Source organism: Euleptes europaea, chromosome 11, assembly GCF_029931775.1.
Source record: "Euleptes europaea isolate rEulEur1 chromosome 11, rEulEur1.hap1, whole genome shotgun sequence".
NCBI classification, from domain to species: Eukaryota; Metazoa; Chordata; class Lepidosauria; order Squamata; family Sphaerodactylidae; genus Euleptes; species Euleptes europaea.
This window is the reverse complement of record NC_079322.1, coordinates 22,636,724-22,660,177: the sequence shown is the minus strand read 5'-3', so window position 1 is coordinate 22,660,177 and position 23,454 is coordinate 22,636,724. Positions and strand designations below refer to the sequence as shown.

The window sequence follows — 23,454 nt, the reverse complement described above, 5'->3', positions numbered from 1 at the left end:
AACCTTATATTCTTTCCCACAGCCACTACCAATTTCTAATGTTAAGGTTCTGATATTCCACAGGAGGGGCCCTCTTCTCAGGATCCTACCTCCTTCTTCTCCCTACTTGCTGAGGCCTAATCCTAACCATGATCCTCTCCTCTGTCGCAGGGGTGCACAGCTGAAACCAGGGAAATGGTCTGGGAAAGAGGGTGGGAAGACCTCCCCGTACCACACGAGCCCTTTCCACGTGCTCCCTCCTTCAGCGGGGTGAGGTTGAGGCTACCTTTTCATGCCAGTTTAGGCAGTGGCAGCAGTTGCCATAGGCGCGAAGGTCTTGAGGGTAGCCGAATGCGGCAGTTGACCTCCTGGTCTGAGGCTGGGTCTAATTGGTGTCCCACTCTGCTGCTGCTCTAGGCAGCCCGTCCCGGCTGATCATGGATATGGCTCCATTTGAGAGATGTGGCCACACCACCTTGTGCAGCTGGGAGCCTCTCCACACCCACTCTACAGTCCGAATGCACAGAGCGGCAGTTCTTTTCATCTGCCCAGGACAGCACCAATGTCATGGCTGGAGGGGGAGAACGATCTTTCCATGCAATTATGTCTTGTCAGAAGTTGGTAGCACACAAAGGCTCGGTGGGGTAAAAGTTCAAAACCAAGGATTTCATTAATAACAGCAATGCAGGATGAGGATTTAAACAGGCAAGCTTGGTTTCGGAATGGTGATAGGTTGGTCATAAACCAATAAAGAGTAGGCACTTCACACTTAAATATATGTACAAGAGAGGATTGGCTGTTTTCAGATGGTAACTCTAAATTCACTTCAAAATGCTGAGAGGCGTGCTTTAGTTTTTCAGTTACTTGTTCAGATTTCACTTGAGTTTACTTAAAACACAAGGTTGCTTCAGTTTTCTGGAATAAGGAACTACACGATTCACTTCACTAGTTTAATCCTTCAAATGGACTGGGTTCACTCTGGACTCTAGAGAATAATTCTCCTCAACCCTTTAGGGATCCCTCAATACACCTGAATTGACTTCCCTTTCCCTGGTTTTGAGAACTCTCTTTCCCTCAGAGCTATCTCCCAATTTCAACACCAAGACGCACTCTATACATGCAGAGTTAACATCCTTAGGAACCAGTTGCTGACCCCGTCTTGGTCAAACAACTTAAATAGTGTTTCTTTGATTTTAACTCCTGAGGACAAATCCTCCTCAGACAGCCCACAGCTCTCACTAGCTGCTTAGAGCTCTGTCCGTACTGAACTCTGGTGCTGAACTGACTCTATCCCTGAATTCAGAATGCTACCTTTTTATTGGCCACTCCCAAAATTCCTTAGCTGTCAATCAACTGGCTCCTAAGCCAGAACAACTTCCGAGGCTCAGTAGCCCTGCCAGCAATGAAGGGGCCACTCAGCTCAGCCATGGCCAGCAGAACCAACAATGGGTGTTGGCTGACCTGTTGGCTCCTCCTGCACCATCTCACTCTCCTGCATGAGAGGGTGTCAGCACTGGGCCATGCTAGACAATGGTGGTGTCCTGCATGAAACGCTGGAATGGCTCTTTCTGCATGGTGAGGAAACAGGTGCGGAGCCTGATGGCCAAAGTGGGGAGGGGCCCTATGAGCAGGCACTCAGGGATGGTCTGGCCGGACCTGATGCCATCATGCTGAGAGGGATCCCTACTGTTGTGGTTGCCGGCCAGGGTGTCGAGATCCTCAGTGGTGGGTGGAACAGGTCAGCTGCTCTGGCTGGGAGCGGCCTCCCGCCTCCACTGTCAATGACCTCCCTTGCCCCACACAGATGCTGATGAAAGCAGCAGCTCCATTTCAGGCCTGTCCTCACAGCCAAGTGGGACCAGCTTGGAGATGTCCGCCAGCCTCAACAGCCAGCTGTCCTTGCCAGGAAATGGGGAACCGGACGCTGGGGGCGACACCAGCCCACCCCCACTCTCTGTGGCCTGGGAGTTCCATGAGGACCTGATACCAGTTGCCAGACCTGTTCCTCCCTCAGCTTGGAGCCAATGGATGTCTTGGTCGTTGAGGCCCCGAGTGTGCCGCATCTACACCTGCTGATGCCCTTGTAGGTACATGGTGCAGGGAGGGGGTTCACGGTGTCTGGGTCTCAGGCAGAACGCCTTGTGACAGTGGCTCCCTCTGTTGCAGCTGCGGCTCCCTTTTCCCTGACATTTGATGTTTGTGTCATCGAGCACCTGCAGTTTCTTTCATCAGTCGCCCCAGCTGAATGAGCGCAATGGCCGGAGCTGTGGTTCTGCAATTGCTAGGCATTGCTAGTTCACCTGAGGCCTCTACAGAGGGCAACCCATCACTGTGTGTGGACTCATCGGATGGTGATATTGCTCCAGGTACAGCATTTTTAAAATGCATTTTTATGAAAGAGTTACACAGAAACTCAAATACAAACAAGTCTTTTATTTAACAACAAATATCAACAATTGTCATAAAATACATAAAAATACACAATTTTTTGTGCTACCATACAATTTATTCACAAAATAAGGTACTAGTTTTCTGCTTCTTTCATGCCAATTTTTCACTGTTTGGTTTTTATGGTGGCCCAGTCTAACAAGTGTGACAAAATGAGATTTTTATGTGCAATTAAACTACTCTCCTCACCTCCTTAAACAAATTAAACCAAGCTAATCCTAATATTTCTTAAACTGCTATCCTAATACATGGTTCACCATTTTATTGCAACATAATTTATTATTGTTAGTTGCAGACAATGCTATATCTGCAATATAGAAGTTAAAATTAAGCAGATAGCTGAAAAAACATTTTCCCTGATGGTTCCTATCTGAATGACTCAAAGTTGCTGTCACATACAAAGTATAGTAGTTTGTACCGGTTTTCCTTATTTATCACAGCACATCAGCAGAATTTCTTTGGGGGTAGTTATCAAAATAAGTTTTAGAAAAAGGGAGGAGACAGAATACTGTAGTGGTGTAATTAATATTTGCCACACTGCTGGTTTCTGTTACAAAGTTATCTCTACACTAAGATGTATACTGGAACCACAAAAAATGAAATGACTTCATTTCAGATTTACTTTACATTGCTCATGAAGATGCATTTTTTTCTGCAACAAGTGTTATTTTTCTAATAATTTAGAGTCTCTCTCTCTACAAGGCAGCCAAAATAGTTTCCTTCCATTACTGCTTTGAGGTGAAATAATAAAAAGACTTTCTCAAGAAATATTTTTCTTGTTAAAGTTTCATATGTGCAAATTGGTTAGTTTCAACTACCCTCTAATTTCAAAGCATTTCACCTAGTAGCAAAAATAGTTTACTGCAAATGATTCTAGTGGTCTGGTTTTAGCAATCACTTAAAAAGAAAAATTGAGAATGTGCAAAATACACAGTCTTCATCTAGAAATTCAAAGTTATTTAGAATCATTTCCATGTAGAATAAAAGTTTAAATACATGACCTAGATTTAAGTGACCTAAATATCATTCACCTTGGGTTTTAAGATAACAATAGCCACTTGCATATAAACTGGACAGTGGAAACCATCCAATTTTTCACAAACATACACATACTCATAAAAACTGCATATCTGAGCAGCATGCTAGGAAAGTGGGGCTAGTAGGATATTGGGTCGACTATATGGTAAATCTTGGATGCTGTACCTTCCATTCATTAGCCTACCTAGCTTCCAAGACACACTGGTTTGACTAAGAAAGCTTCTACAATTGCACCGACTTAGAAACCTGGCATTCTCTTCCTCCACCATTTTTATTTACTTGCATGGAGCCAGTATTTATATAAAAGCATTCAAATGTATAAACATTTGCACAGCAAATTTTAAAGAACTGACTGAGAAATGAAATACAAACTGTTATGTCTGAGATTATTTTAAAACAGTACAGCATCAGTATAGGTCCTCATTTTAAAAGTCTGATACTCAATCTTAAAACATATTTATTCAGAAGTTCATTGTAACAGAATGCACTTCCAAATATGGTTAGACTTGCCATCCAAGGGTTACCTCACTGCTGAATTTAGAAAGGCGATAAAGTCTATGTAAGACATGGGCTTAATTGCTACAGATGACAACGGAAGCCACTGAACACATAGTGCTCTGGAACATGGCTTAAGTCTAGTGGTGCAATCTGCGACTCACTGAAATCAACAGCAAAACTCTCATTAATTAATGAGCTGGAATTCATAGAATTTTAAAAAATTAGTTGCCAGTTTAAAGTCACGCTGTCACCACATGTACTGCACTAAAAAGTTCTTCCGATGACTTCTAATACTTTGAATACGTTGTTGTTGAACACTGTTCTGAAAAATGGCCTGGAATCTTTGCTCAGCAGCTTGCATAATGGATTCTTCCCAGCATTGGCAGGATCTTCTATATCCCAGATCTCTGGCATGCTGCAGCCAGGCCTAGAAAATATTTAAATAAAATGGGGGTGGGGAGAAATAAACATACCATTTGGATGAGGAACAGAACTCAACCTAGACAAAAAATAATGAACTGATTGAATTTTCCCATTTACACATTTCTCCACTTTCACATTCAAATTTAACGTACAGTCTAAGGCAAAATACAGGGAAATTTTGCATACCATTCATTAAACCTCCCAATGATAGACCTGTTAGAATAAACGTGTTCCAAATCCACCTCTCATTATAACTTAAAAATACTGAAGGGACATAAAATTGCTTTTCTTAGATGTCCTTTAACGGCCAATCTTTACTAATAATTATCAAAAATACAGAAATATTTACCATATCAATTAAGTGTAAAAGCTACCCACATATGAACAGAGGTGCAGCAAGGACTTCAGAAAATCCACAGCAACCAAATTGGATTTTATTAATATCCAGAAAATAAAAGGAAAATCAAAAGAATGTAATCATCTTGATTTCACACAGTAGCTACAAAAGCAAAATTTTGATTTAATAAGTCTTTTGAAGGTCACTTTCCAGCACTATTCTATTTTAAAAATTCTTTTTTTAAAGCTGTGCACAATCACGAAGAATACTTTGTAGTATTTCAAAAGCACCCAATGGCAAGTCTAACCCCAGTTTTAACAAGGGTGGATGGCCAACCCCCCAAACTACCACAGTATCACTAAACCCCATGAAACAATTTAGCATTGTAACTTAATATGCTATAATACTTTATTGTAGGGCAAGCACTATAGCCCCTTATTTTAGTTGTTAACCATCTCTTTCCCAGTTGTATAATACCTCTTTTGAGGCTAAACAACCATAACCACATATAAGGCTGGATCCAAACAGATTTTCTGCTGGTAAAAAAGGGAGGGGGTCTCCTTTGACCACCCAAAAGGCTATGCTGTGGATCATGGGACTTGCATGGACAAAAACCATGCGGGATGGGGACTGCAATAAGAAGAGAAACTGGCTGAAGACTGAGTGAGAAAGCAGGCTCGATTATTGGTAATTTGACTGCACTATAGGTTTGCATAATGGCATTATGTTACTTTTTCTTTATTCAGTTCTTTCCCTAATGATGCCTAACAAGGAATTTGTCTATTTCATTGCAGCTGCAAATATTTTTAGTGACCATAATCCTAAAATCACTTTCCTGGATAACCCTGTACACATCAAATTAGTATGAACAAGCCAATATGTACAGAGGAAGAGTGGGCATGAGCTGTCTCTGACTCAGCTTGTGACCAAGCCTGCTGGCCCTATCTTGCGCTTGTTTATATTAACTAAACATGAGAAAAGCAGGCAGAGCTACAAATACACATTTTGTATACATTTTGTTGAAAGCGAAGGGCCCCGCCTGCCGCGGATCAGCTGTTGAACAGGCGAGCCAGGGTAGGGCCCAAGACGACAGTCCAGACATACCCACGAGGAGCTGCAGCAAGCTCCCATCACTGGTTCCTTTTATAGACTCTTGGGGGTGGGCCCAGGGGGAGGGGCTGGGAGGAGCATTCCGAGCCTGACCTCAACTTAAGGTCAGTTGGGGCCGAGACCAGGGAGGAGACACCACACGTTTCTTGAGCTGCTAGAAAAGCCTAGAACCCTGGCATCCTGAGGGCAAGGCCAGTTAAGACTCGCCTTCAGAGGGACCTCCTTGGGCTTGGAAGGCAGAAGGGGGGCAGACCTTGAGCTGGTGCGCCACAAAACTATTGTCCTAAGGAATCTGTGGTGATTGGAGACTTTGCCAAGAGAATTTTGAATATCTAGTTATATACTATCCACTGGATAACCCCTACTTAGATGCTTAAAGATACCCAAAATACTGAGTAAAGGTTAGCAAATAAGACATTACTTTGCAGAAACTATGGTGCTTCCCTCTTTATTAAGTCTCATGATTATGTTTATTAGTTCTAGCTTTAATACCACTGTTAGGCTGACAGATCTGTTAGTTTCCTGCAGGAAAGTTTTGTGGTCTTTTTGCCATCAAATCATAGCTGACCTATGGTGACCCCGTAGGGTTTACCAGGCAACAGACATTCTGTGGTGGTTTGCCATTGCCAGCCTCCATTTCATGACCCTGGTATTCCTTGGAGGTCTCCCATCCAAATGTTAGCCAGGGTCAGGACTGAGAGTGTGCGACAGGCCCAAGGTCACCCAACAAGCTTCCATGAGGATTCAAACCTGGGTTTCCCAGATCCAACACCTTAGGAGCCCTGTAGCGTAGAGTGGTAAGTTGCAGTCAGAGTTCTGCTCATAACCCGAGTTCAATCCCGATGGAAGCTGGTTTCAGGTAGCTGGCTCAAGGTTGACTCAGCCTTCCATCCTTTCGAGGTTGGTAAAATTAGTACCCAGCTTGCTAGGGGGAGAGTGTAGATGTCTGGCAAAGGCAAACCTGACATCTTAACCATGTAGGTAGGAAAAAAACCCACCAGTTTCTCTAAAAACATGGGTAATCCGTTCTCAATTATCCATCTCACCTTTCTTGTTGAAGATCCTCAAGCTATGATCACTAACACGAAATAGGTGTTTGGGGATAGGATACTTAGTAATGCATTACTGGAGTTTTCCTACAGTTAGCAGCATTAGGGAGAAGTACCCACTGTGTTTGTGAAGCTGTGTTTGTCATGACCAAATATACTTTGGTTCTTGTAGAAATAAAGACACTGGTGACACATCGTTCCACAGCACAGTTGCAGGAATCTGCTCTGCAAATATGAAGTATCACTGAACTATATTTCAGAAACATAATTACAACCCTAGTGCCAATCTCAACAGTACAAACATCTGGCATCTCATCAGCCATACTTATTTTGCTACTTACTTAGTTCTTCTCAGGCACCAAGAATCTTCTAATATGTAATAATTTATCCCCAACTTGAGCAATTCCTTTTTAACTTCTTTTGCTGGTTTTCGACTATACATGGAATAAACTATTTTTGTTCTTGCTCTTTGAGGAAAAGGAAATCACAAATACAGTTAGCAACCAAAAAAGAAGAAAATGTATCAGTGAGGATGTCTAGAGACAGAAGCTTTATCCCAGCATTTATCAGATGCATGAAACTGTGTACTTTATCCGATGCATGAAACTGAATTTAAAGACATTAAGGATGTATATAGTACTAGATAAGCCACGTTAACAAACTGAGAACTGAAAATAAATGGGGTAAAACACTGTGGTTCAAAACATGCATCAATAAACATTTACTAAGAAATCAGACACAAATACTGAATTATTCAGGACTGCTTTTTTACAGAGGTAATAAGGCTGTACTGTAACAAAATATTTTCTGAAAGATACTTTTGTAAAGGGACAGGGACTGTAGACTACACTACTGTGTAGCACACACTGTCTGTTGATGAAAGGATGATCCGACCATGTAATTTCTACATCAAAACTTATGCTTTGTTTCAGCTCCATTCTCAGATTTCTACAATCCAAACTGGATTGCTTTATAGGATATCCCATCTTCTTGACTGTATTTGACCTACACTGTGTACTCCACCTGGAGTTTCAATGAGGTGGACTATAAATAACGTAAATTAATAAATAAACTCTAAACAATTGCCGGGGCATACAAAACAGCCCTCTCTCTGTGTACTGAGGGACAAATTAGTGACAGTGGGAAACGGGTACGAATCTCTTGCAGTTTGATCAAGTGATCATCCAATGCTCCTCTCAGCACAAAATTCATCTCAAATCAGCTACCAGTTCACTGATCTCTCTCCGCAGTAGACGTTCTTGACTAAATCAATTCATCCACCTATTTTAAATGAATTTAAAAGCAATATTTATATTAAACCAACTGGTTTTGAACTGGCTAATTACCTTTCATGGAACTTCAATCTGCCACAGTACTCTCATTTAACACTTGGTCCACATGCTATATGCAGCCAATTTAAAAAGGGGAAAAAAGAAGTTTTGATCTGAACTTCTTGTTCAACCAGTACAAATAATTTCTGGTCACCATACTCCATTTTAAAAGGAGCCAGTAATGACCAGGATTCTGTGGCCCTGGCCATAAGTTAAAAGTCAGTGTACATCAGGAACAACAGGCTTCTACTAAAATCTGGGTAAATACCCGAGCCAAGGGGACCTGAGAGATTTAAGCCATGCTTTGGCTGGGCTGCTGTAATCTACCAGGTTCTCAAATTATCTGCAAAAATCTGTTTACATAATTCAGGAATGAAAGACATGGATTATTCCTTGTCCTGATATTTAGGTCCTGATTCACCGATCTCTGCTGGCTATGACCCATAGGTTCATGGTAACAGTCCCTACTGATCAAATGATTAGATTTTCTAGAATGCATGAGTACAAAGAAGTGAATTTAAAAAGACAAACTTAAATCTCACCGTAATCCTGCATCTTCATAGTGAGGATGATTCACAATAGGCCGAAGTGTGGACAATTTTACACTTGCCATTGTAGGCATTGCTCCCGCAAAAACAGCATCTGAAATATATAAATGAAAGCTAAAAAGAAGTAATATAGGGAAGAATGATAAAAAATGTCTAGTGGAGTTTTGATGGGATTTACATTCTAAAAATTAGAATCCAAAAGAATACCTGAAATAACTGTTATATTTTAAAGTCATACTGTCACTCATTGAGTCAAATCTAGAAATGCATTCATTCACAGGCAGAAGACTTACAGTTTTGCCTATAAAATCTATTCTTAATATTTAAAAACCGATAATTGTTGTGTACTTAGAGAGACGGGATACTTAGAGAGCATCGAGGAATGCCTGAAACCATGGCAACTGTTTATTTAGTTCACTGAATGTTGTAGTTGTTATTATGAAAAGGGGAATTTAATACCTTCTTTGGTGTTTTCTTTTATCCACATCAACAGCTCTTCTTGTGGCAAGTTGCTAAATTCTCCGACAATACTCCATTCTTTTTGAACATTTGCTATCCCTTCGAATGCCATCATTGCTAAAATGGCAACAACAAGAGTTCCAGGCTGGATTTTGCAGAAGACCCATCCAAACAGCTAAAACAACAACAACAACAACAGAAGTATCAGTTTTCCAAAGACTATTAAACATTTCAACTGCATGAAAAAATGCAACGGAATTTTTGTTGATAAATATCCATGGGGAATGGGGGGTTGCCGGTTAAAGCTTTTAACTCACAGCAAGAGGGCATAAGAACATACGAAAAGCCATGCTGGATCAGACCAAGGCCCATCAAGTCCAGCAGTCTGTTCACACAGTGGCCAACCAGGTGCCTCTAGGAAACCTACAAACAAGACAACTGCAGCAGCACCATCCTGCCTGTGTTCCACAGCACCTAATATATTCAGCATTCTCCTCTGATCCTGGAGAGAATAGGTATGCATCATGACTAGTATCCATTTTAACTAGTAGCCATGAATACCCCTCTCCTCCATGAACATGTCCACTCCCCTCTTAAAGCCTTCCAAGTTGGCAGCAATCACATTTTGGGGCAGGGAGTTCCACAATTTAACTATGCATTGTGTGAAGAAATACTTCCTTTTATCTGTTTTGAATCTCTCACCCTCCAGCTTTAGCAGATGACCCCGTGTTCTAGTATTATGTCCACTCTCTCCAAACCATGCATAATTTTATAGACCTCTATCATGTCTCCCCTCAGCAGTCTTCTTTCCAAGCTTTCTTAACCGCTCTCCATAGGACAGTTGCTCTAGTCCCCTAATCATTTTGGTTGCTTTTCTGCACCTTCTCAAGCTCTGTAATATCCTTTTTCAGGTGTGGTGACCAGAACTGTACACAGTATTCCAAGTGTGGCCTCACCATAGATTTGTACAAGGGCAGTATGGTATCAGCAGTTTTATTCTCAATTCCTCGTCTAATTATGTCCAGCATGGAATTTGCCTTTTTTACAGCAGCCGCACACTGGGTTGACATTTTCATCAAGTGATCCACGACCACTCCAAGATCCCTTTCTTGGTCTGTTGCTGCCAGCGCAGATCCCATCAGTGTATATGTGAAGTTGGGATATTTTGCCCCAATATGCATCACTTTACACTTACTCACATTGAATCTCATTTGCCATTTTAATACCCATTCTTCCAGTATGCAGAGATCCTTCTGGAGCTCTTCACAGTCCGATTTTGTTTTAACCACCCTAAATAATTTGGTGTCATCTGCAAACTTGGCTACTTCGCTGTTCAACCCCAACTCCAAGTCATTGATGAACAGGTTGAAAAGCACCAGTCCCAACACAGATCCCTGGGGGACCCCACTGCTCACATCCCTCCATTGTGAGAACTGACCATTAATTCCTAATCTCAGCTTCCTATTTTTCAGCCAGTTCTCAATCCATAAGAGGACTTGTCCTCTTATCCCATGACTATGAAGTTTGCTTAGCAGTCTATGGTGGGGGACTTTGCCAAAAGCCTTTTGGAAATCCAAATACACAATGTCCACAGGCTTATTCCTGTCCTCATGCTTACTGACACTTTCAGAAAACTCTAATAGGTTAGTGAGACAGGACCTACCTTTACAGAAGCCATGATGAGTTTTGCTCAGCAGGCCTTGCCCTTCTATATGCTTGACAATTCTATCTTTAATAACGCTTTCCACTAATTTACCCAGAACAGACGTTAAGCTAACTGGCCTGTAATTTCCTGGGTCCCCCTGAAACCTTTTTTATAAATGGGCGGTACATTGGCCATTCTCCAGTCCTCTGGTACAAAGGCTGATCGAAGGGAAATGTTAATATCTTTGTTAGTTCAGCAATTTCCCATTTGAGTTCTTGAACTCTAGGATGAATACCGTCTGGTCCCTGTGACTTGTTAGTTTGCAGTTTGTGTAGACGTTCTAGGACTTCCTGCCTTGTTACCACTATTTGCCCCAGTTCCTCATTTTCCCCTCCCCAAAATCTCTGTTCAGGAGAAGGAATCTGCCCTATATCTTCAACAGTGAAGACAGATGAGAAGAATTCATTTAGTTTCTCAGCAACTGCTTCATCCTCCCTTAGTGTTCCTTCACTCCCATTGTCATCCAATGGTCCAACCGCTTCCCTAGTTGGTTTCCTACTCTTAATATACTTAAACAATTTCTTATTGTTTGTTTTGATGTGTTTAGCGATATGCCCCTCAAAATCTTTTTTGCATCTCTAATTGTCTGCTTGCATTTCCTTTGTGCAAGTTTGTGTTTGCTTTTGTTTGCCTTGTTTGGGCAATCCTTCCAGTCTCTGAAGGAAGCCTTTTTTTCTCTGCTTCTTTCACCTTATCCGCTAGCCATGGTGGTGACCTCTTGGATTTATTACTACCTTTCCTGACCTGCAGTATACAAGCTAGCTGAGCCTCTAGTAATGTGGACTTGAGTAACCCCCAAGCCTTTTCCAGAGATTTAACCCTCCAAACTGTTCTTTTCAACTTCCTCTTTACCAGGTTTCTCATTTTAGAGAAGTTCCCTCTTTTAAAGTCAAGGCCATTGTGTGAGATTTCCCAGTCACTTTCCCACTTACATATAGATTAAATTTGATGCCATTGGGGTCACTATTGCCAACTGGCTCAACTACATCCACATCCCGCACTAAGTCACTGGCAGCACCACAGAGTATTAAGTCCAGGATCGCCTCCCCTCTGGTTGGGTCTATGACCAACTGTTTGAGGGCACAGTCATTTAGGATGTCTAAAAATTTTATCTCTTTGGCTTGACTAGAACATACATTTATCCAGTCAATATGAGGGTAGTTAAAGTCTCCCATTATTACTACTTCATTACCTTTACATGCTTCCATTCATTACCTTTACATACTTCATTACCTTTACATGAAGTCAATCAGTGGCACCCATGCCTGGAACCTGCAGCCCACTTGGCACTGCTGCCCTCTCTCCACAGCCAGGCAGAGAGACAAGTGTCACGTGACTGACTCGACCAGGTTGAGTGGCCTCCCTCTTGAACACATGAAGCTGCCTTCCACTGCATCAGACCCTTGGTCCATCCAAGTCAGTATTGTCTACTCAGACCGGCAACGGCTCTCCAGGTTCTCAGGCAGAGGTCTTAAACATCACCTACTTGCCTAGTCCCTTTAACTGGAGATGCTGGGGACTGAGCCTGGGACCTTCTGCATGCCAAGCAGATGTTCTACCACTGAGCCAGTTAACTGGTTATCCAGATGCCTGTTAACAAAGCTTTTACTGTATTTTAGGATCCGTTCATTATAAATCAGTAAGAATGTTTATGAATGCATATTGTATTTATCTCATTGTATAAAAGAAATAAAATTCCTATTAATATAACCTTAAATAAGTTACACTTATATACTTCAACATTATACAGTGAAATTATATTATATAATACAAGAAGGGACTTGTGAGACACTCATGGGGAAATTCCCCCTTTTCATGTCCTTTTGCCCCATCCTTCTCCTCCTCATCTCTCCTTCCCCCTAACACCCCTCTTCCATTCTACCTAATCTGCTGTTACACATCGAGGGAAAAGAAGCAGCCTATTGGGGAAAGCAGATGCTCAGTGTCAACTGCCGGCAGTGTTTGAGCTGGAAGCAAGCCTTCAGTCATCTGGCTGCCACTCCAGCCCAAACTCAGCTGGCACTCAACACTTAATGTCTGCTTTCCCTGGCAGGCTTTCTTCCCTACTGCAGGCAGCCTCTGTTTTGTTCACTCACTCTTCACCCCTCTTGCCAGCTCCCTTGCTACAGCCTAGTTCTCACAGTTCCTCTGCATCAGTGCTGGCTCAAGCTGGGTACTGAGGTGATGCAGGAAGGTGGCGGAGAAGGCCTTGGTGCTCGTTTCCTGCCCTGTTGCTGGGCTGAGGTAGAAAAACTCCTGAGGGGCGGCCTAAATGAGCAGGGGCATGTATGGCGGTATGGAATGAGCAATGGCAGATGGGTTGGCTCTTGGGCAGCTTTGAGAATGGTTGAAAGGCAGTGGCAGCAGCAGTGGTGGCAGCTCTTCTTGTTGCTCTCTACTGCTATCATTTTTGTCTTGCCCAAGACAAGCCTGGAGCCAGGCTTTGAGCTTAAGGAGGAAGGAGCCCCTTGCTGTCACCTTTTTTCACTTCTTGCTGTCTTCCCCTCACACTTTCCAATACACTGAAGACTGTGAGATCACAATTTTCTTTTAATTATCTTAATTATTTTAACACCCATTTTTTAAAACATGGATTTTTCTGCAAACCTGGAGTTCCCCCAAATTTGTAGAATGATATAGTTTCTTTTTACATGGCTCTGATCTACAGATTTAAGTGTCTGCAGGTGAGAATTAGATATGTTGAATGCACAATAAAACTTTTAACTACTGGAACCAATGCACAAGGTGCTGTCTACTTTCATGTTTCACCATGACTTATCTGATAAACTACCTGAACTCTGTCAGTGCTCAAGATAGCACATAATTATTTTGTGGAAGGACTTTTTTGTGGCTCACAATTTCCCCCTATACATTAAAAAAATCCCGGTATTTCTCTTTAAAATTCCAAATGAAGCCTTGAAATCCATAGAACCATAATGGCAGTAGAACACTGTACACCTATAGATAAAAAGGGCTGTTATAGAAGCTTGAAACATACAGGAAACTCTTTGAATGGAAGCTATCTTTGCCTCCTCTCCACTAGCCCTCTAGTGTGGCAGGCTTTTGATAGATCCACCTGCAGAAACTGGATTTTTACTAGGTATTGTATTTATTCATCAAGATCTGATTCATGTAGTTCAGCATTACATTGTTGGACAAAGTGAGATGCTTCATTAGCCACACTGTTAAATGTGACATGTTAATTATTATGTAAAAGTCTTACAACAAAATATAGCAACTTACTTGTTTTGAGCAGACCAATGTGACATGTTAATTATTATGTAAAAGTCTTACAACAAAATATAGCAACTTACTTGTTTTGAGCAGACCAAAGATGCCATGATACACATATGAGGTGTAAGAAATAGCTTTAGTCTCATAACTAAAATTGCAAGAATTGCAAATATAAAAAGTTGCAGTGTGTGGTACACTAGCTGCAAAACAAACAAATAAAAAGTAAGAAAATGTGCACATCTACCGCTTTCAAACACGATGCACAACTTATGTAAGAAAAACAATTTATTGCAAAACTGTAGAAACCATAAAGTGAGGTAAAGATTTGAGTAAAATACATTTTAGTGACAGATTTGTTAATCAGTATTTCTATCCTTCCTCACAGCAGAAACACAGATAAATAGGCCATGAATAAATAAGACTAAACCACTTAGAGGACCAGCAGAATTTAAACACACATCAATTTAGCAGTTCTTGCGAGAACAGGGCCTTTACTGTATTTTAACTTTAATCAGCATCACTGCTTGTTTTAAAGTTGTGCATTAATTCCCTACAATTCCCAATGTGGGACTGCATAGAAGCCATTCAGATGAACAATATTTTCATCTCCATATTATCTATATTTTGGGGGTGGGGGCAAAGTGAGAACATTCTGATTTTCCTAGAGCCAACCAGTGAGTTTTTTTACAGAGGGCATGTTTGAACTGGGAACTTACAATTCATTCTCTTAGCCACTAGATACATCACTATTTATCTTAATACCATTCCATTTTTTGGTTTCTCACAAAAGATAGATGTTCTGATTTACTTAGGGGCAAATCCCAGCATGAGCAAAGTCAAGCAGGAAGAGATCCTTACCTCTCCACGAATAAAACGATCCTCCTGTCTGGACAAAGACAGAAAATGCTATATATTGCACACAATAATCTATAGTCAACAATAGAAACAGTACATTTTTACAAGTGTGGGTTGGATCCCACAATCAGTAGATGCAAGGATCAGGGATCTTTCCTGTGTTCCCCTTCCTCAGCAGTCCTTTCCAATTCTCTGAAAATTTATTCCTGGAGGTCCTGGTTACAAGGCTGGTTACAAGGCTGCGAGAGGGAGGAGGTGTGAAATCACCTTTCAGAAGAGCTACGTTGACAAAAGGGACAGGGCAGTTTTGTCCCCCTTCCCCTTCCTCGCTGCAGTATCCCAACCATGGGGATAAACTCTGGGAATAAACTTTCCCACCGTTGGCAAGAACTGCTGGAAAGAGGGTTATCATGGGATAGTCTGTAACTGTCAGTGCCTTCCACTGATTGATCAAAGGAAGCAACCCCAAGTCTTCTGTTTACAAACTAAAATCATTTTTTTCAATATTTTGAATTCACTGGGTCTCTTTGATGTTGATAACATTACAAAGAAATTGCTGCATCCACATATTTATTTAGTAATTTTACTTTCACTAATCTACATGTATATATGTTCAGATATATATTCTGTACAACACTTCTGGAAATTCAAAAGAATAGCATATCCTTTCCTGGGAGGAACAGTCCCACTCTGTTTATGTGATAAGAGTCTACCCTCTACAAAGACCATAAACAAAGGCACTGATTACAAGGACTCTATTAAAAATATCTTTCACTGGGGCCTCTACCTCTCTCAGAAACTGAGTGGTAGGTATAAGTAGTTGCTCCACTTGTTACATCACATCTAACACTCCTATCATTTGTTCTGCTGTTAGAGCATGTAGGCAGTCCTTCTCTCAGCCTGCAATGGACACTGCTATTTAGCTGAGGAAAATGACTTGGTTCTAATCCCTGAATGTGTTACTCACAAACTCTTACTAAAACAAGGCAGGTGGGTCAGAAGCTTCTTTCTTTGCTTGCTGCAGTCAGTCTCAGGAAGTGGATTTAATATCCAAATAGCAGCTGTTACAAAGTACACTTTCCTTTCCTCCCCTCCTGTTCAGGGGAGTTCTTCAAGAATACATCCAGCTGGGCCCTCAACTGCAAGGATGCTCCAAGTACACTAAAGATGCTCTAGTTTGTTAAAGTTTCATGCTAAAATTCTGGGTTTAGCATGCATTCTGGACCAATTCAGTATACACAGGCAACTGGGCAATTCTCTCATAAGCTCTTCAGGCTTGTTCCTTGAAGTGTTTGAAGCTGCTGCCTATTCCCACAGACTCATGCAGGGTCTAGGGGTGAAAGAGGTGTTCTGTCCCTGGTGGGAGTGAGTCTCAAAGAAACCTCACCAGGAGTGGAGGGTGGGGAGAGGGTGTGATGGACAGGAGGCTGTCTTGCCCCCTGAAAGCAAAAACAGCCACCCAGATGATCCCATAGGAGTGCTGCTATAGCATCCAATCACCTTTGAGAAGGGAACAGAATATTGGAGGGAAAGCAGGAGAAGAGAGAGAGGAGTTCTGCCTCAGGGAGAAGAGTGACAGCTCTGGTCGGTCTCAGGAAAAAGAGCAGAGTGAAGAGTAGCTCTGCCTAGTAGTGTTACAGAGTGGTTTAGCTCTATCTCTGGGACAGAAAGGAGTGTTCCGATTGTTAGGCCTGTCTCTGGTGATGAGAAGACCTTGTATTTTTTAGTCTGACTCTGGGGAAAGGGCAGGCTGGTGTGGGTGGAATCCTCAGTGTGTGATCCAACCTAATGGCTAGTCAGCAAAAGCCTGTTTGATTTTTCTATCATGCTTTCAGGCACAATTTATGAATAGCATGTTCCACATTATAGAAAAGTCAACAAAACACCTATGTCAATAAATTCCTCATAATTTAGCGTCAAGCTTAATATTAATTTGCATTCTAGTCACGATTCACAGCAATTAATAAAAAATCACATTTGTTTAAAAGGAAGTACATTCTTCAATATAGCTATTTTTTTTAATAGTCCACTCCCTTCCAAAGAAGCAAACATCCCATGAAGAAAGTGCAGATGCTAACAAACTGGCAAACTCTTCATGCTGTACAAATGACATAACATCTAGCTGTCACTTCAACTTCTCAGCTAGTCAACAAGGTTGCTTAAAATTATGTTTCAGTCAACATGCTTTGAAAGTGCTCAACCAGTCTGCACCTATCAGGGGCCCTTTGAAAGCCAAGTACTTATGCTCTTTATTTTAGCAACAGCTGCGTACATTTCTTAGAACTCTGATTCCTTTGTCCATATACAAGTTTCCCAGTGACAAATGCTTGCAACATTTCCCTTAATATCAAATATATTTACCTTTCCGTGTATTCCTCATTACATATGCTGGCTAACATATGTTGATATGTCTGTGAATAAGGAAATTTTTAAAAAATTGTGACAGACTTAGGTTTACAGAGAAAAGGCTATTATGTACATAAACAGGCAAAACACTTTTGTTTACAGATATTTCAACAAGACCAAATTAGTCTGATATTCTCTGAACTGTTATTAGTTTCTAATAACCTATTTATTTATTTTGCTTATATCCTGCCCTCTATCCCTACCAAAGCTGGGCTTAGAGCGACTAACATCCATTAAAACACCATAAAACAACAATAAGAATATACGAAAAAATCAACCAACAGTTCTGAGCTAAAATCAAGTAGGCGCTCATTTATTGTTATACAGGGCCACAGCTAGCCCAGGGAAAGCAGTCAGGGTCCACTATTAAAGCACAGATAGAATGACGGAATGGAATCTACCTCTGTACTGTGTGCCAAACTATAATGGCTCAAAGGTCTATTGATCAATACAACTTCCAATCTGTGTCTTCAATTAAATACGAAGACATATTATTTTTAAAAGTGGTTCTACTTTCAGTCTTATGGGCACTACAATTCCCTTTTTCTATCTCTGCACCAATGTGCAAAAAAGAAGAGGTCACATCCTGATCATATGACCACATATCTCTAATATAAATCTATTGATTGCCCCCTTTGGTGCACCATATATGGCAAATGAAGTGACATACCTTCAGTGAAATTACTGAAAAAATGACAAGAACAACTGGAAGCAGCAATGTCTTCATGTACCTTACTGGAGTCTGAAATGAAAAGTTTTAACTGGTGATAATTTCATACAGTAACTTTCCCATAAAACTGTACACTGTTTTTTTCTGAGATGCTGGAAATGTTCACCGTAAACAAGGCATTTTCTTATTATATCTTGCCCAACTCCTACTATCTCCTGCATGCTTCTTTCCTTCACTTTTCTTATTTCTGCTTGCCAAACATAACAATTCTGCACATTGTAAATGTTATGAATTTTTCTGAATAATATGTACAAGAGAAATTTGCAGAACCTGCACACATAAGCCAATGCGCAACTTTCTAAAACTCCATTTATCAGACTGCCCTATTTCAAAACACTGGAGCTATTACATCTATGTGGGCATAAACGCTTGGTCGCTTTAGCCTCCTTTATTCCCTGTTTCATCCAGGATTCAGCCAGGATCGAACGCATGCGTTTCGCCGAATGTGCGTTCGATCCTGGCTGAATCCTGGCTGAAACAGGGAATAAAGGAGGCTAAAGCAACCATGCGTTTTCACCTTGTGTCTCATACTAATGCAAGAAATTCATAACAACAAAGTGTCAGGAGAGGAGGCATCTGGTGTGACTCAATGATATACAGAGTAAAGCGCATCTCTGCTATCTGCCCTACTTGGTAAGTTATATATCAATCAAAATGATAGAGATGGGAAGTGGTGAGGGGGTTATGAAACCTCAAACAAAAAACCTGCCTTCCGTGTACTTGATAGCCTAAAGCTATCCATTCTCTCCTCCATAACACCTAGTAGAACTGCTCAAGTCACGACATAATATTTTGTGTTGCCCCACTCCTCCACATACCACTGGGTACCACAGGCAAGAGTGAGAAATGAGGAGTGTCATTACGTCACCACGTACAGTATGTTGTACTTCACATTAGAGAAGGGCAAGGGGACTAAATGAAAGATCAACATTATTGGAGGGAGCTTTGCTTTTATAGTATAATGACTAGTCTGGCCTTTAGTAATCAAGCCCTCTTCTAAGGTTTTAATGGACATTTTAGTGTATAGCATGTTCCACATATTAAACAGGATACATTGGTCAATTGTCAGAAACCAAATCCCCAGTCTAGCACTGTGTAATACTATACCTAAAAAATAGAAACTGAAATGCTTTATATTCCAACCTCATTTACGGGTACCTAACATTACATGAAGCTGGTTTTGACCAATTAAAACTTATGAGCAATTAAAAAACTGAACAGGAATTTCTCTATATATTACCTCTTTTTCCATGAAATCAAACTCCAGAGCACAGGTGTACATTGATGTATCAAAATCCTTATAACCAATAAGTTTTGCTTTCAACAGGTTGCTTATATGAGCCTGACAAAAATAGAAAAAATATTCATTAAAGAAATTATCTCAGAAATTCAAATATTTTCGGATATATTCTACGACACAGTGAAATACAGACATTACCTAAATGGAAATGAGTTACCACAAAAAAGAAGTCATGGAAATGTACAAAGAAAAGGACTGCAGTTAATTTGAGCTGTTAAGGGTAACACAGTTTGCACACAATATGGAAGATACCAGGCTATGCATAGTGGACCGATGCATTTCAGAACACTTCCAGTGGAAGGCTAAAATTAACCATTCTTAAGGTTAAAGAGCTAACTGAGATTTCAACCTTCTCGAACAGTTAAGCACTCAAACCATGCTCAGATAAATAAATATTCTACAAAAAAGGGAAGGTTTTTTTGCATATAGTTCATTAAATTTGCATATTTTAATCCATTCCAAATAATAAAATAATTCCAGACATGAGATTGTTGCTGACTGTTTAGCAATAAATATGCCTCCATTTCAGCTGTTTTACATAAACACTTCCATTTTAGGAAACAACTTGCAGTATGTTGGAAAAAGTGACAATCGTCATCTGAAGCTGTAAAAGGCTTTTCTTTTATTAGATGTGCAGTTGTTTCACTATATTGCTTGGATTGCTAGCCAACAGACATGAGCTAAAGTGGAATATACATTTTAGATAAATGCATTTTAAAACAAAGTTATCTAAAGAGGGCATTTAATCCTAATTATACATTGCCAGGACAACACTCCCCACCAGAGTTATAGCAACTTCTGTAATATGAATATTACATTCCTAAAAAAAGACTTACTTTTAGACCAAATTATTATTATAGCTACTTGATTAAATGCACTAGAAACATATGCCCAAGAGAAGATAAACCAAAGAAAATCGGAGTGTTTGAAAGTCAGATACCAGGAAAATTAACCACACAAATGTTTGTATTTTCTAGAAGCACTGCATTTTCAAAATAAACGGATCTTGAAATTTACATAAATCTCATGCTTTAAATCTCATGTTTGTGGCTAGCTTCCCTACCCCCCCACACACTCACATGATGGTTGCAGTCTGGTATTAAGATACATGACTTCATTCATGGGAAACTAACCATTTCAAAGTCCTCACAATGTAAACAAAAGTCAGGTGGAAAGGTGTGCATCCTGTTTTGTGTTACTTGTCCATAATAATATGTTATTTGCAAACTGACCTAATGGCTTGATTCTAAAGAACAGTTGCTAGAATAAATGGTAAATTATTTAGATTTTGCTACCTTTTTGCTCAAAATTAGTGAAACTGGAAAATAATGAAATCTGTTGTCCGTTTTTACTGTGTGACAGGTTTAATCCACAGCAACTATAAAAATAGAAATCTTTAAAATAAACTAGCAGCCCAATTTTATTGTATTCAGTGTCTCTAAAATCCAGTTTAAGTAAACATTTCAAATAATATCCAATCTGAACTTGTAATAATGTATGAAATTACTTAGACAAAGCTACATAAAGTATAAAGTTAAGTACTTAGAATTAAGCCATTAAGAATATGAGGGTAACCATATGAAACCATGACATTTTTACTTACATCATCAGATATTCCAAGTATTAGACACATCAACCACTTCAGGACAACTGTCCCTAATACCCAAGCAAATCCTTTAACAGCCTGTGAAATGGAGGACACTTTTAGACTGAAGAACCAAAAAAATATAAGAGGCATCCAATGTGAAAGAAAGATTACAAAGATCTTTACTGGTTTACACAAAATACATTGCACATAAGCTTCAGTTTATAATATTTGCAAATATAGGGAGAGGAAGTCCTTCAAGCAGTCCCAGATCATTAATTTATTTGTTATTTATAGTCTGCTTTTCTCACAAGGACACAAGGCAGATTACACAAACTGAGTCAGTACAATCAACAAAATGGAACATTCAATAGACAATGCATTAGGACTGTAGATGTCTGGAACCAACCAGAGACAACTGAAGTGTAGCATTTAGTATTAACACAACATATTAAGCAGTGCAAAAGTTACATAGTAGATCCTACTTACTGCAAGCTATACACAGCACTAAATAGACCACAGTTCCTAATCATTTATCCAAATAAGTTTGGAAATAATTTTGTACAGTTGCCACCCTATTATCTGTGCAGAAAAGCGCTCTTGAGTAATCCTGTTTTGCATAGTTAGAGGAATGCCAGGAGAGTGGGCGCCTTCCTGACCTCCTCAGGCAGGCTATTCCATAAGGCAAGAGCCTGATAACAAATGGGTAGCCAATGGAGTGTATGCTCCATCTAGCTCCCAATAATTGCCAAGCTGCAACATTCTGCAGTGTTAGAAGTTTCCAAACGAATGTTGAGGGAGACCAATGAACAGTAGTCTAGTCTCGATGTTACTGTTGCATGGATCCAGGTGGCTAGATCAGCCATACTAAGGTCATGTTATGGGCTAGGCTGAGTTAGCAGAAAGCATTTTTTTGCAATTTAATTAACTTGCTTCTCTAGTAATAAAGGTAAACCCAATATAACCCCAAGGCTTTTAACTCAGTCAGCAAGGGTCAGTTGAACTCCATCAAAAGTGGAGAGAATGATGTCCTACAAGACCTCTACCCTCCCAACTAGTATTCACCTCAGGCTTTTCAGGTAATGAAAAGCTTTAAACAAAAATACCAGTACTTTGAATTGGACCTGGAAACAAACAGGCAGCCAATGAAAAGACCTCAAAATAGGAGTAATATTGTGGTGACAAACAGCCTGATTGCAAATGGGCTGTTGCATTTTGCACCAGCTGAAGCTTACAGATTATCTTCAAGGACAGTCCCATGAAAAGCACATCACAGCCATCCAGGCTTGAGGTTCCTGAGGCATGGATCAGTTTGGCAACATGAGTCTTTAGCTAATAGGCAGCCAGCTTCCCAACAAAATGAGTCAGAAAAAAATGCTGCCATGGTCACCCAGGGCAGGATCCAACAAGACTTCCAAGTTGTTGACAGAGCCTTTCAGCAAAAGTTGCACTCCACTGATGACAGGAGTTCCATTTACAATCCCATCAACAAGCAGATAGAGCCTCTAAAACTTCAGAGTATCCTGCAATGGGTGATGGGAGAATTAGGGCATGTGTGCACCAATCCTGCCTCCCAGCTCTCCCATAAAGTATGGGGATGAAGAAATAAAGCAAATACCCCTCCTATGCTGTATTAGGTTCAGACTGCTCAGTGATCAGTGATACAGGACAACCATGATACAGTAAGACTTCTTGGATTTAGGACCAGGTGAGCAAGAAGCTACTCAACCAAGGCCCAGAGATCAACAGTCTCACTCAACTGGGGGGTGTCCAAATGATTATCTCCTAGTTCTCTGTCAACTCTTATCTTGTACTTCCAAAAGAAAACTGTTGAGTGTGTGCTTAATTTTGTCTGTGACCATGTATGTATGTTTCCGGGGGTGGGTTCAACCATCCTCCTCCAGCCTGAGGAGCTTTCCTCCAACTTAAGTGGCTTTTGCTCCAACGGAAGAGCCACTTAATTTGGAAGGAGTCTTCTTAGATTGGAAGAAGGCTTCAAACTTGAGCCAAAAAGAAAGGTGGAGTATAAAGATTTTAATAAATAAACTTTGCTCAGTGGAGTGGTAGAGTAGAGGAAGGAGCCTTCTATTATATTTATACACTATCTTTTTACAACAAAAACCAACCACCTAAGACAGAAATAAAAACAAGTACAAAGCCAGAAGAAGGTAAATTCTTTATCCCTTTTTCAGAGAAAGGGACAAGCATTGGGATGTTTAAAACTCTTGTAACTTTTTAATGTTAGGATTTCTTGCAAATACTAACTCTTTAATACTGTGATCTACTTATCATTCTAGTGACCAATGTATCTAGTAATATTTATATCACATATGTCAATCCTTACCCACAAAGGAATGTCTCTTCTATAATTTTTCATGTATTTAGGACCGAGTTCAAGAATACCCTAAAACAACAAAAT

At 40.4% G+C, this 23,454-nt stretch overlaps 1 protein-coding gene across 1 annotated transcript in view; it reads right to left on the bottom strand.

The window, feature by feature from the left end:
- Positions 1–4,227: 4,227 nt before the first annotated feature.
- DPY19L1 (dpy-19 like C-mannosyltransferase 1) overlaps positions 4,228–23,454 on the bottom strand; it is a 51,823-nt gene continuing 32,596 nt past the window's right edge. Inside the window, exons 11-21 of the mRNA XM_056857047.1 lie at positions 23,380–23,439; positions 21,054–21,134; positions 19,391–19,492; positions 18,091–18,162; positions 17,376–17,425; positions 15,018–15,045; positions 14,240–14,359; positions 9,221–9,395; positions 8,756–8,855; positions 7,224–7,349; positions 4,228–4,390 (exon numbers count right to left, since the gene is read on the bottom strand). Coding sequence (XP_056713025.1) covers positions 4,228–4,390; positions 7,224–7,349; positions 8,756–8,855; positions 9,221–9,395; positions 14,240–14,359; positions 15,018–15,045; positions 17,376–17,425; positions 18,091–18,162; positions 19,391–19,492; positions 21,054–21,134; positions 23,380–23,439 — 1,077 coding nt within the window. The remainder of the gene's footprint in view (positions 4,391–7,223; positions 7,350–8,755; positions 8,856–9,220; positions 9,396–14,239; positions 14,360–15,017; positions 15,046–17,375; positions 17,426–18,090; positions 18,163–19,390; positions 19,493–21,053; positions 21,135–23,379; positions 23,440–23,454) is intronic.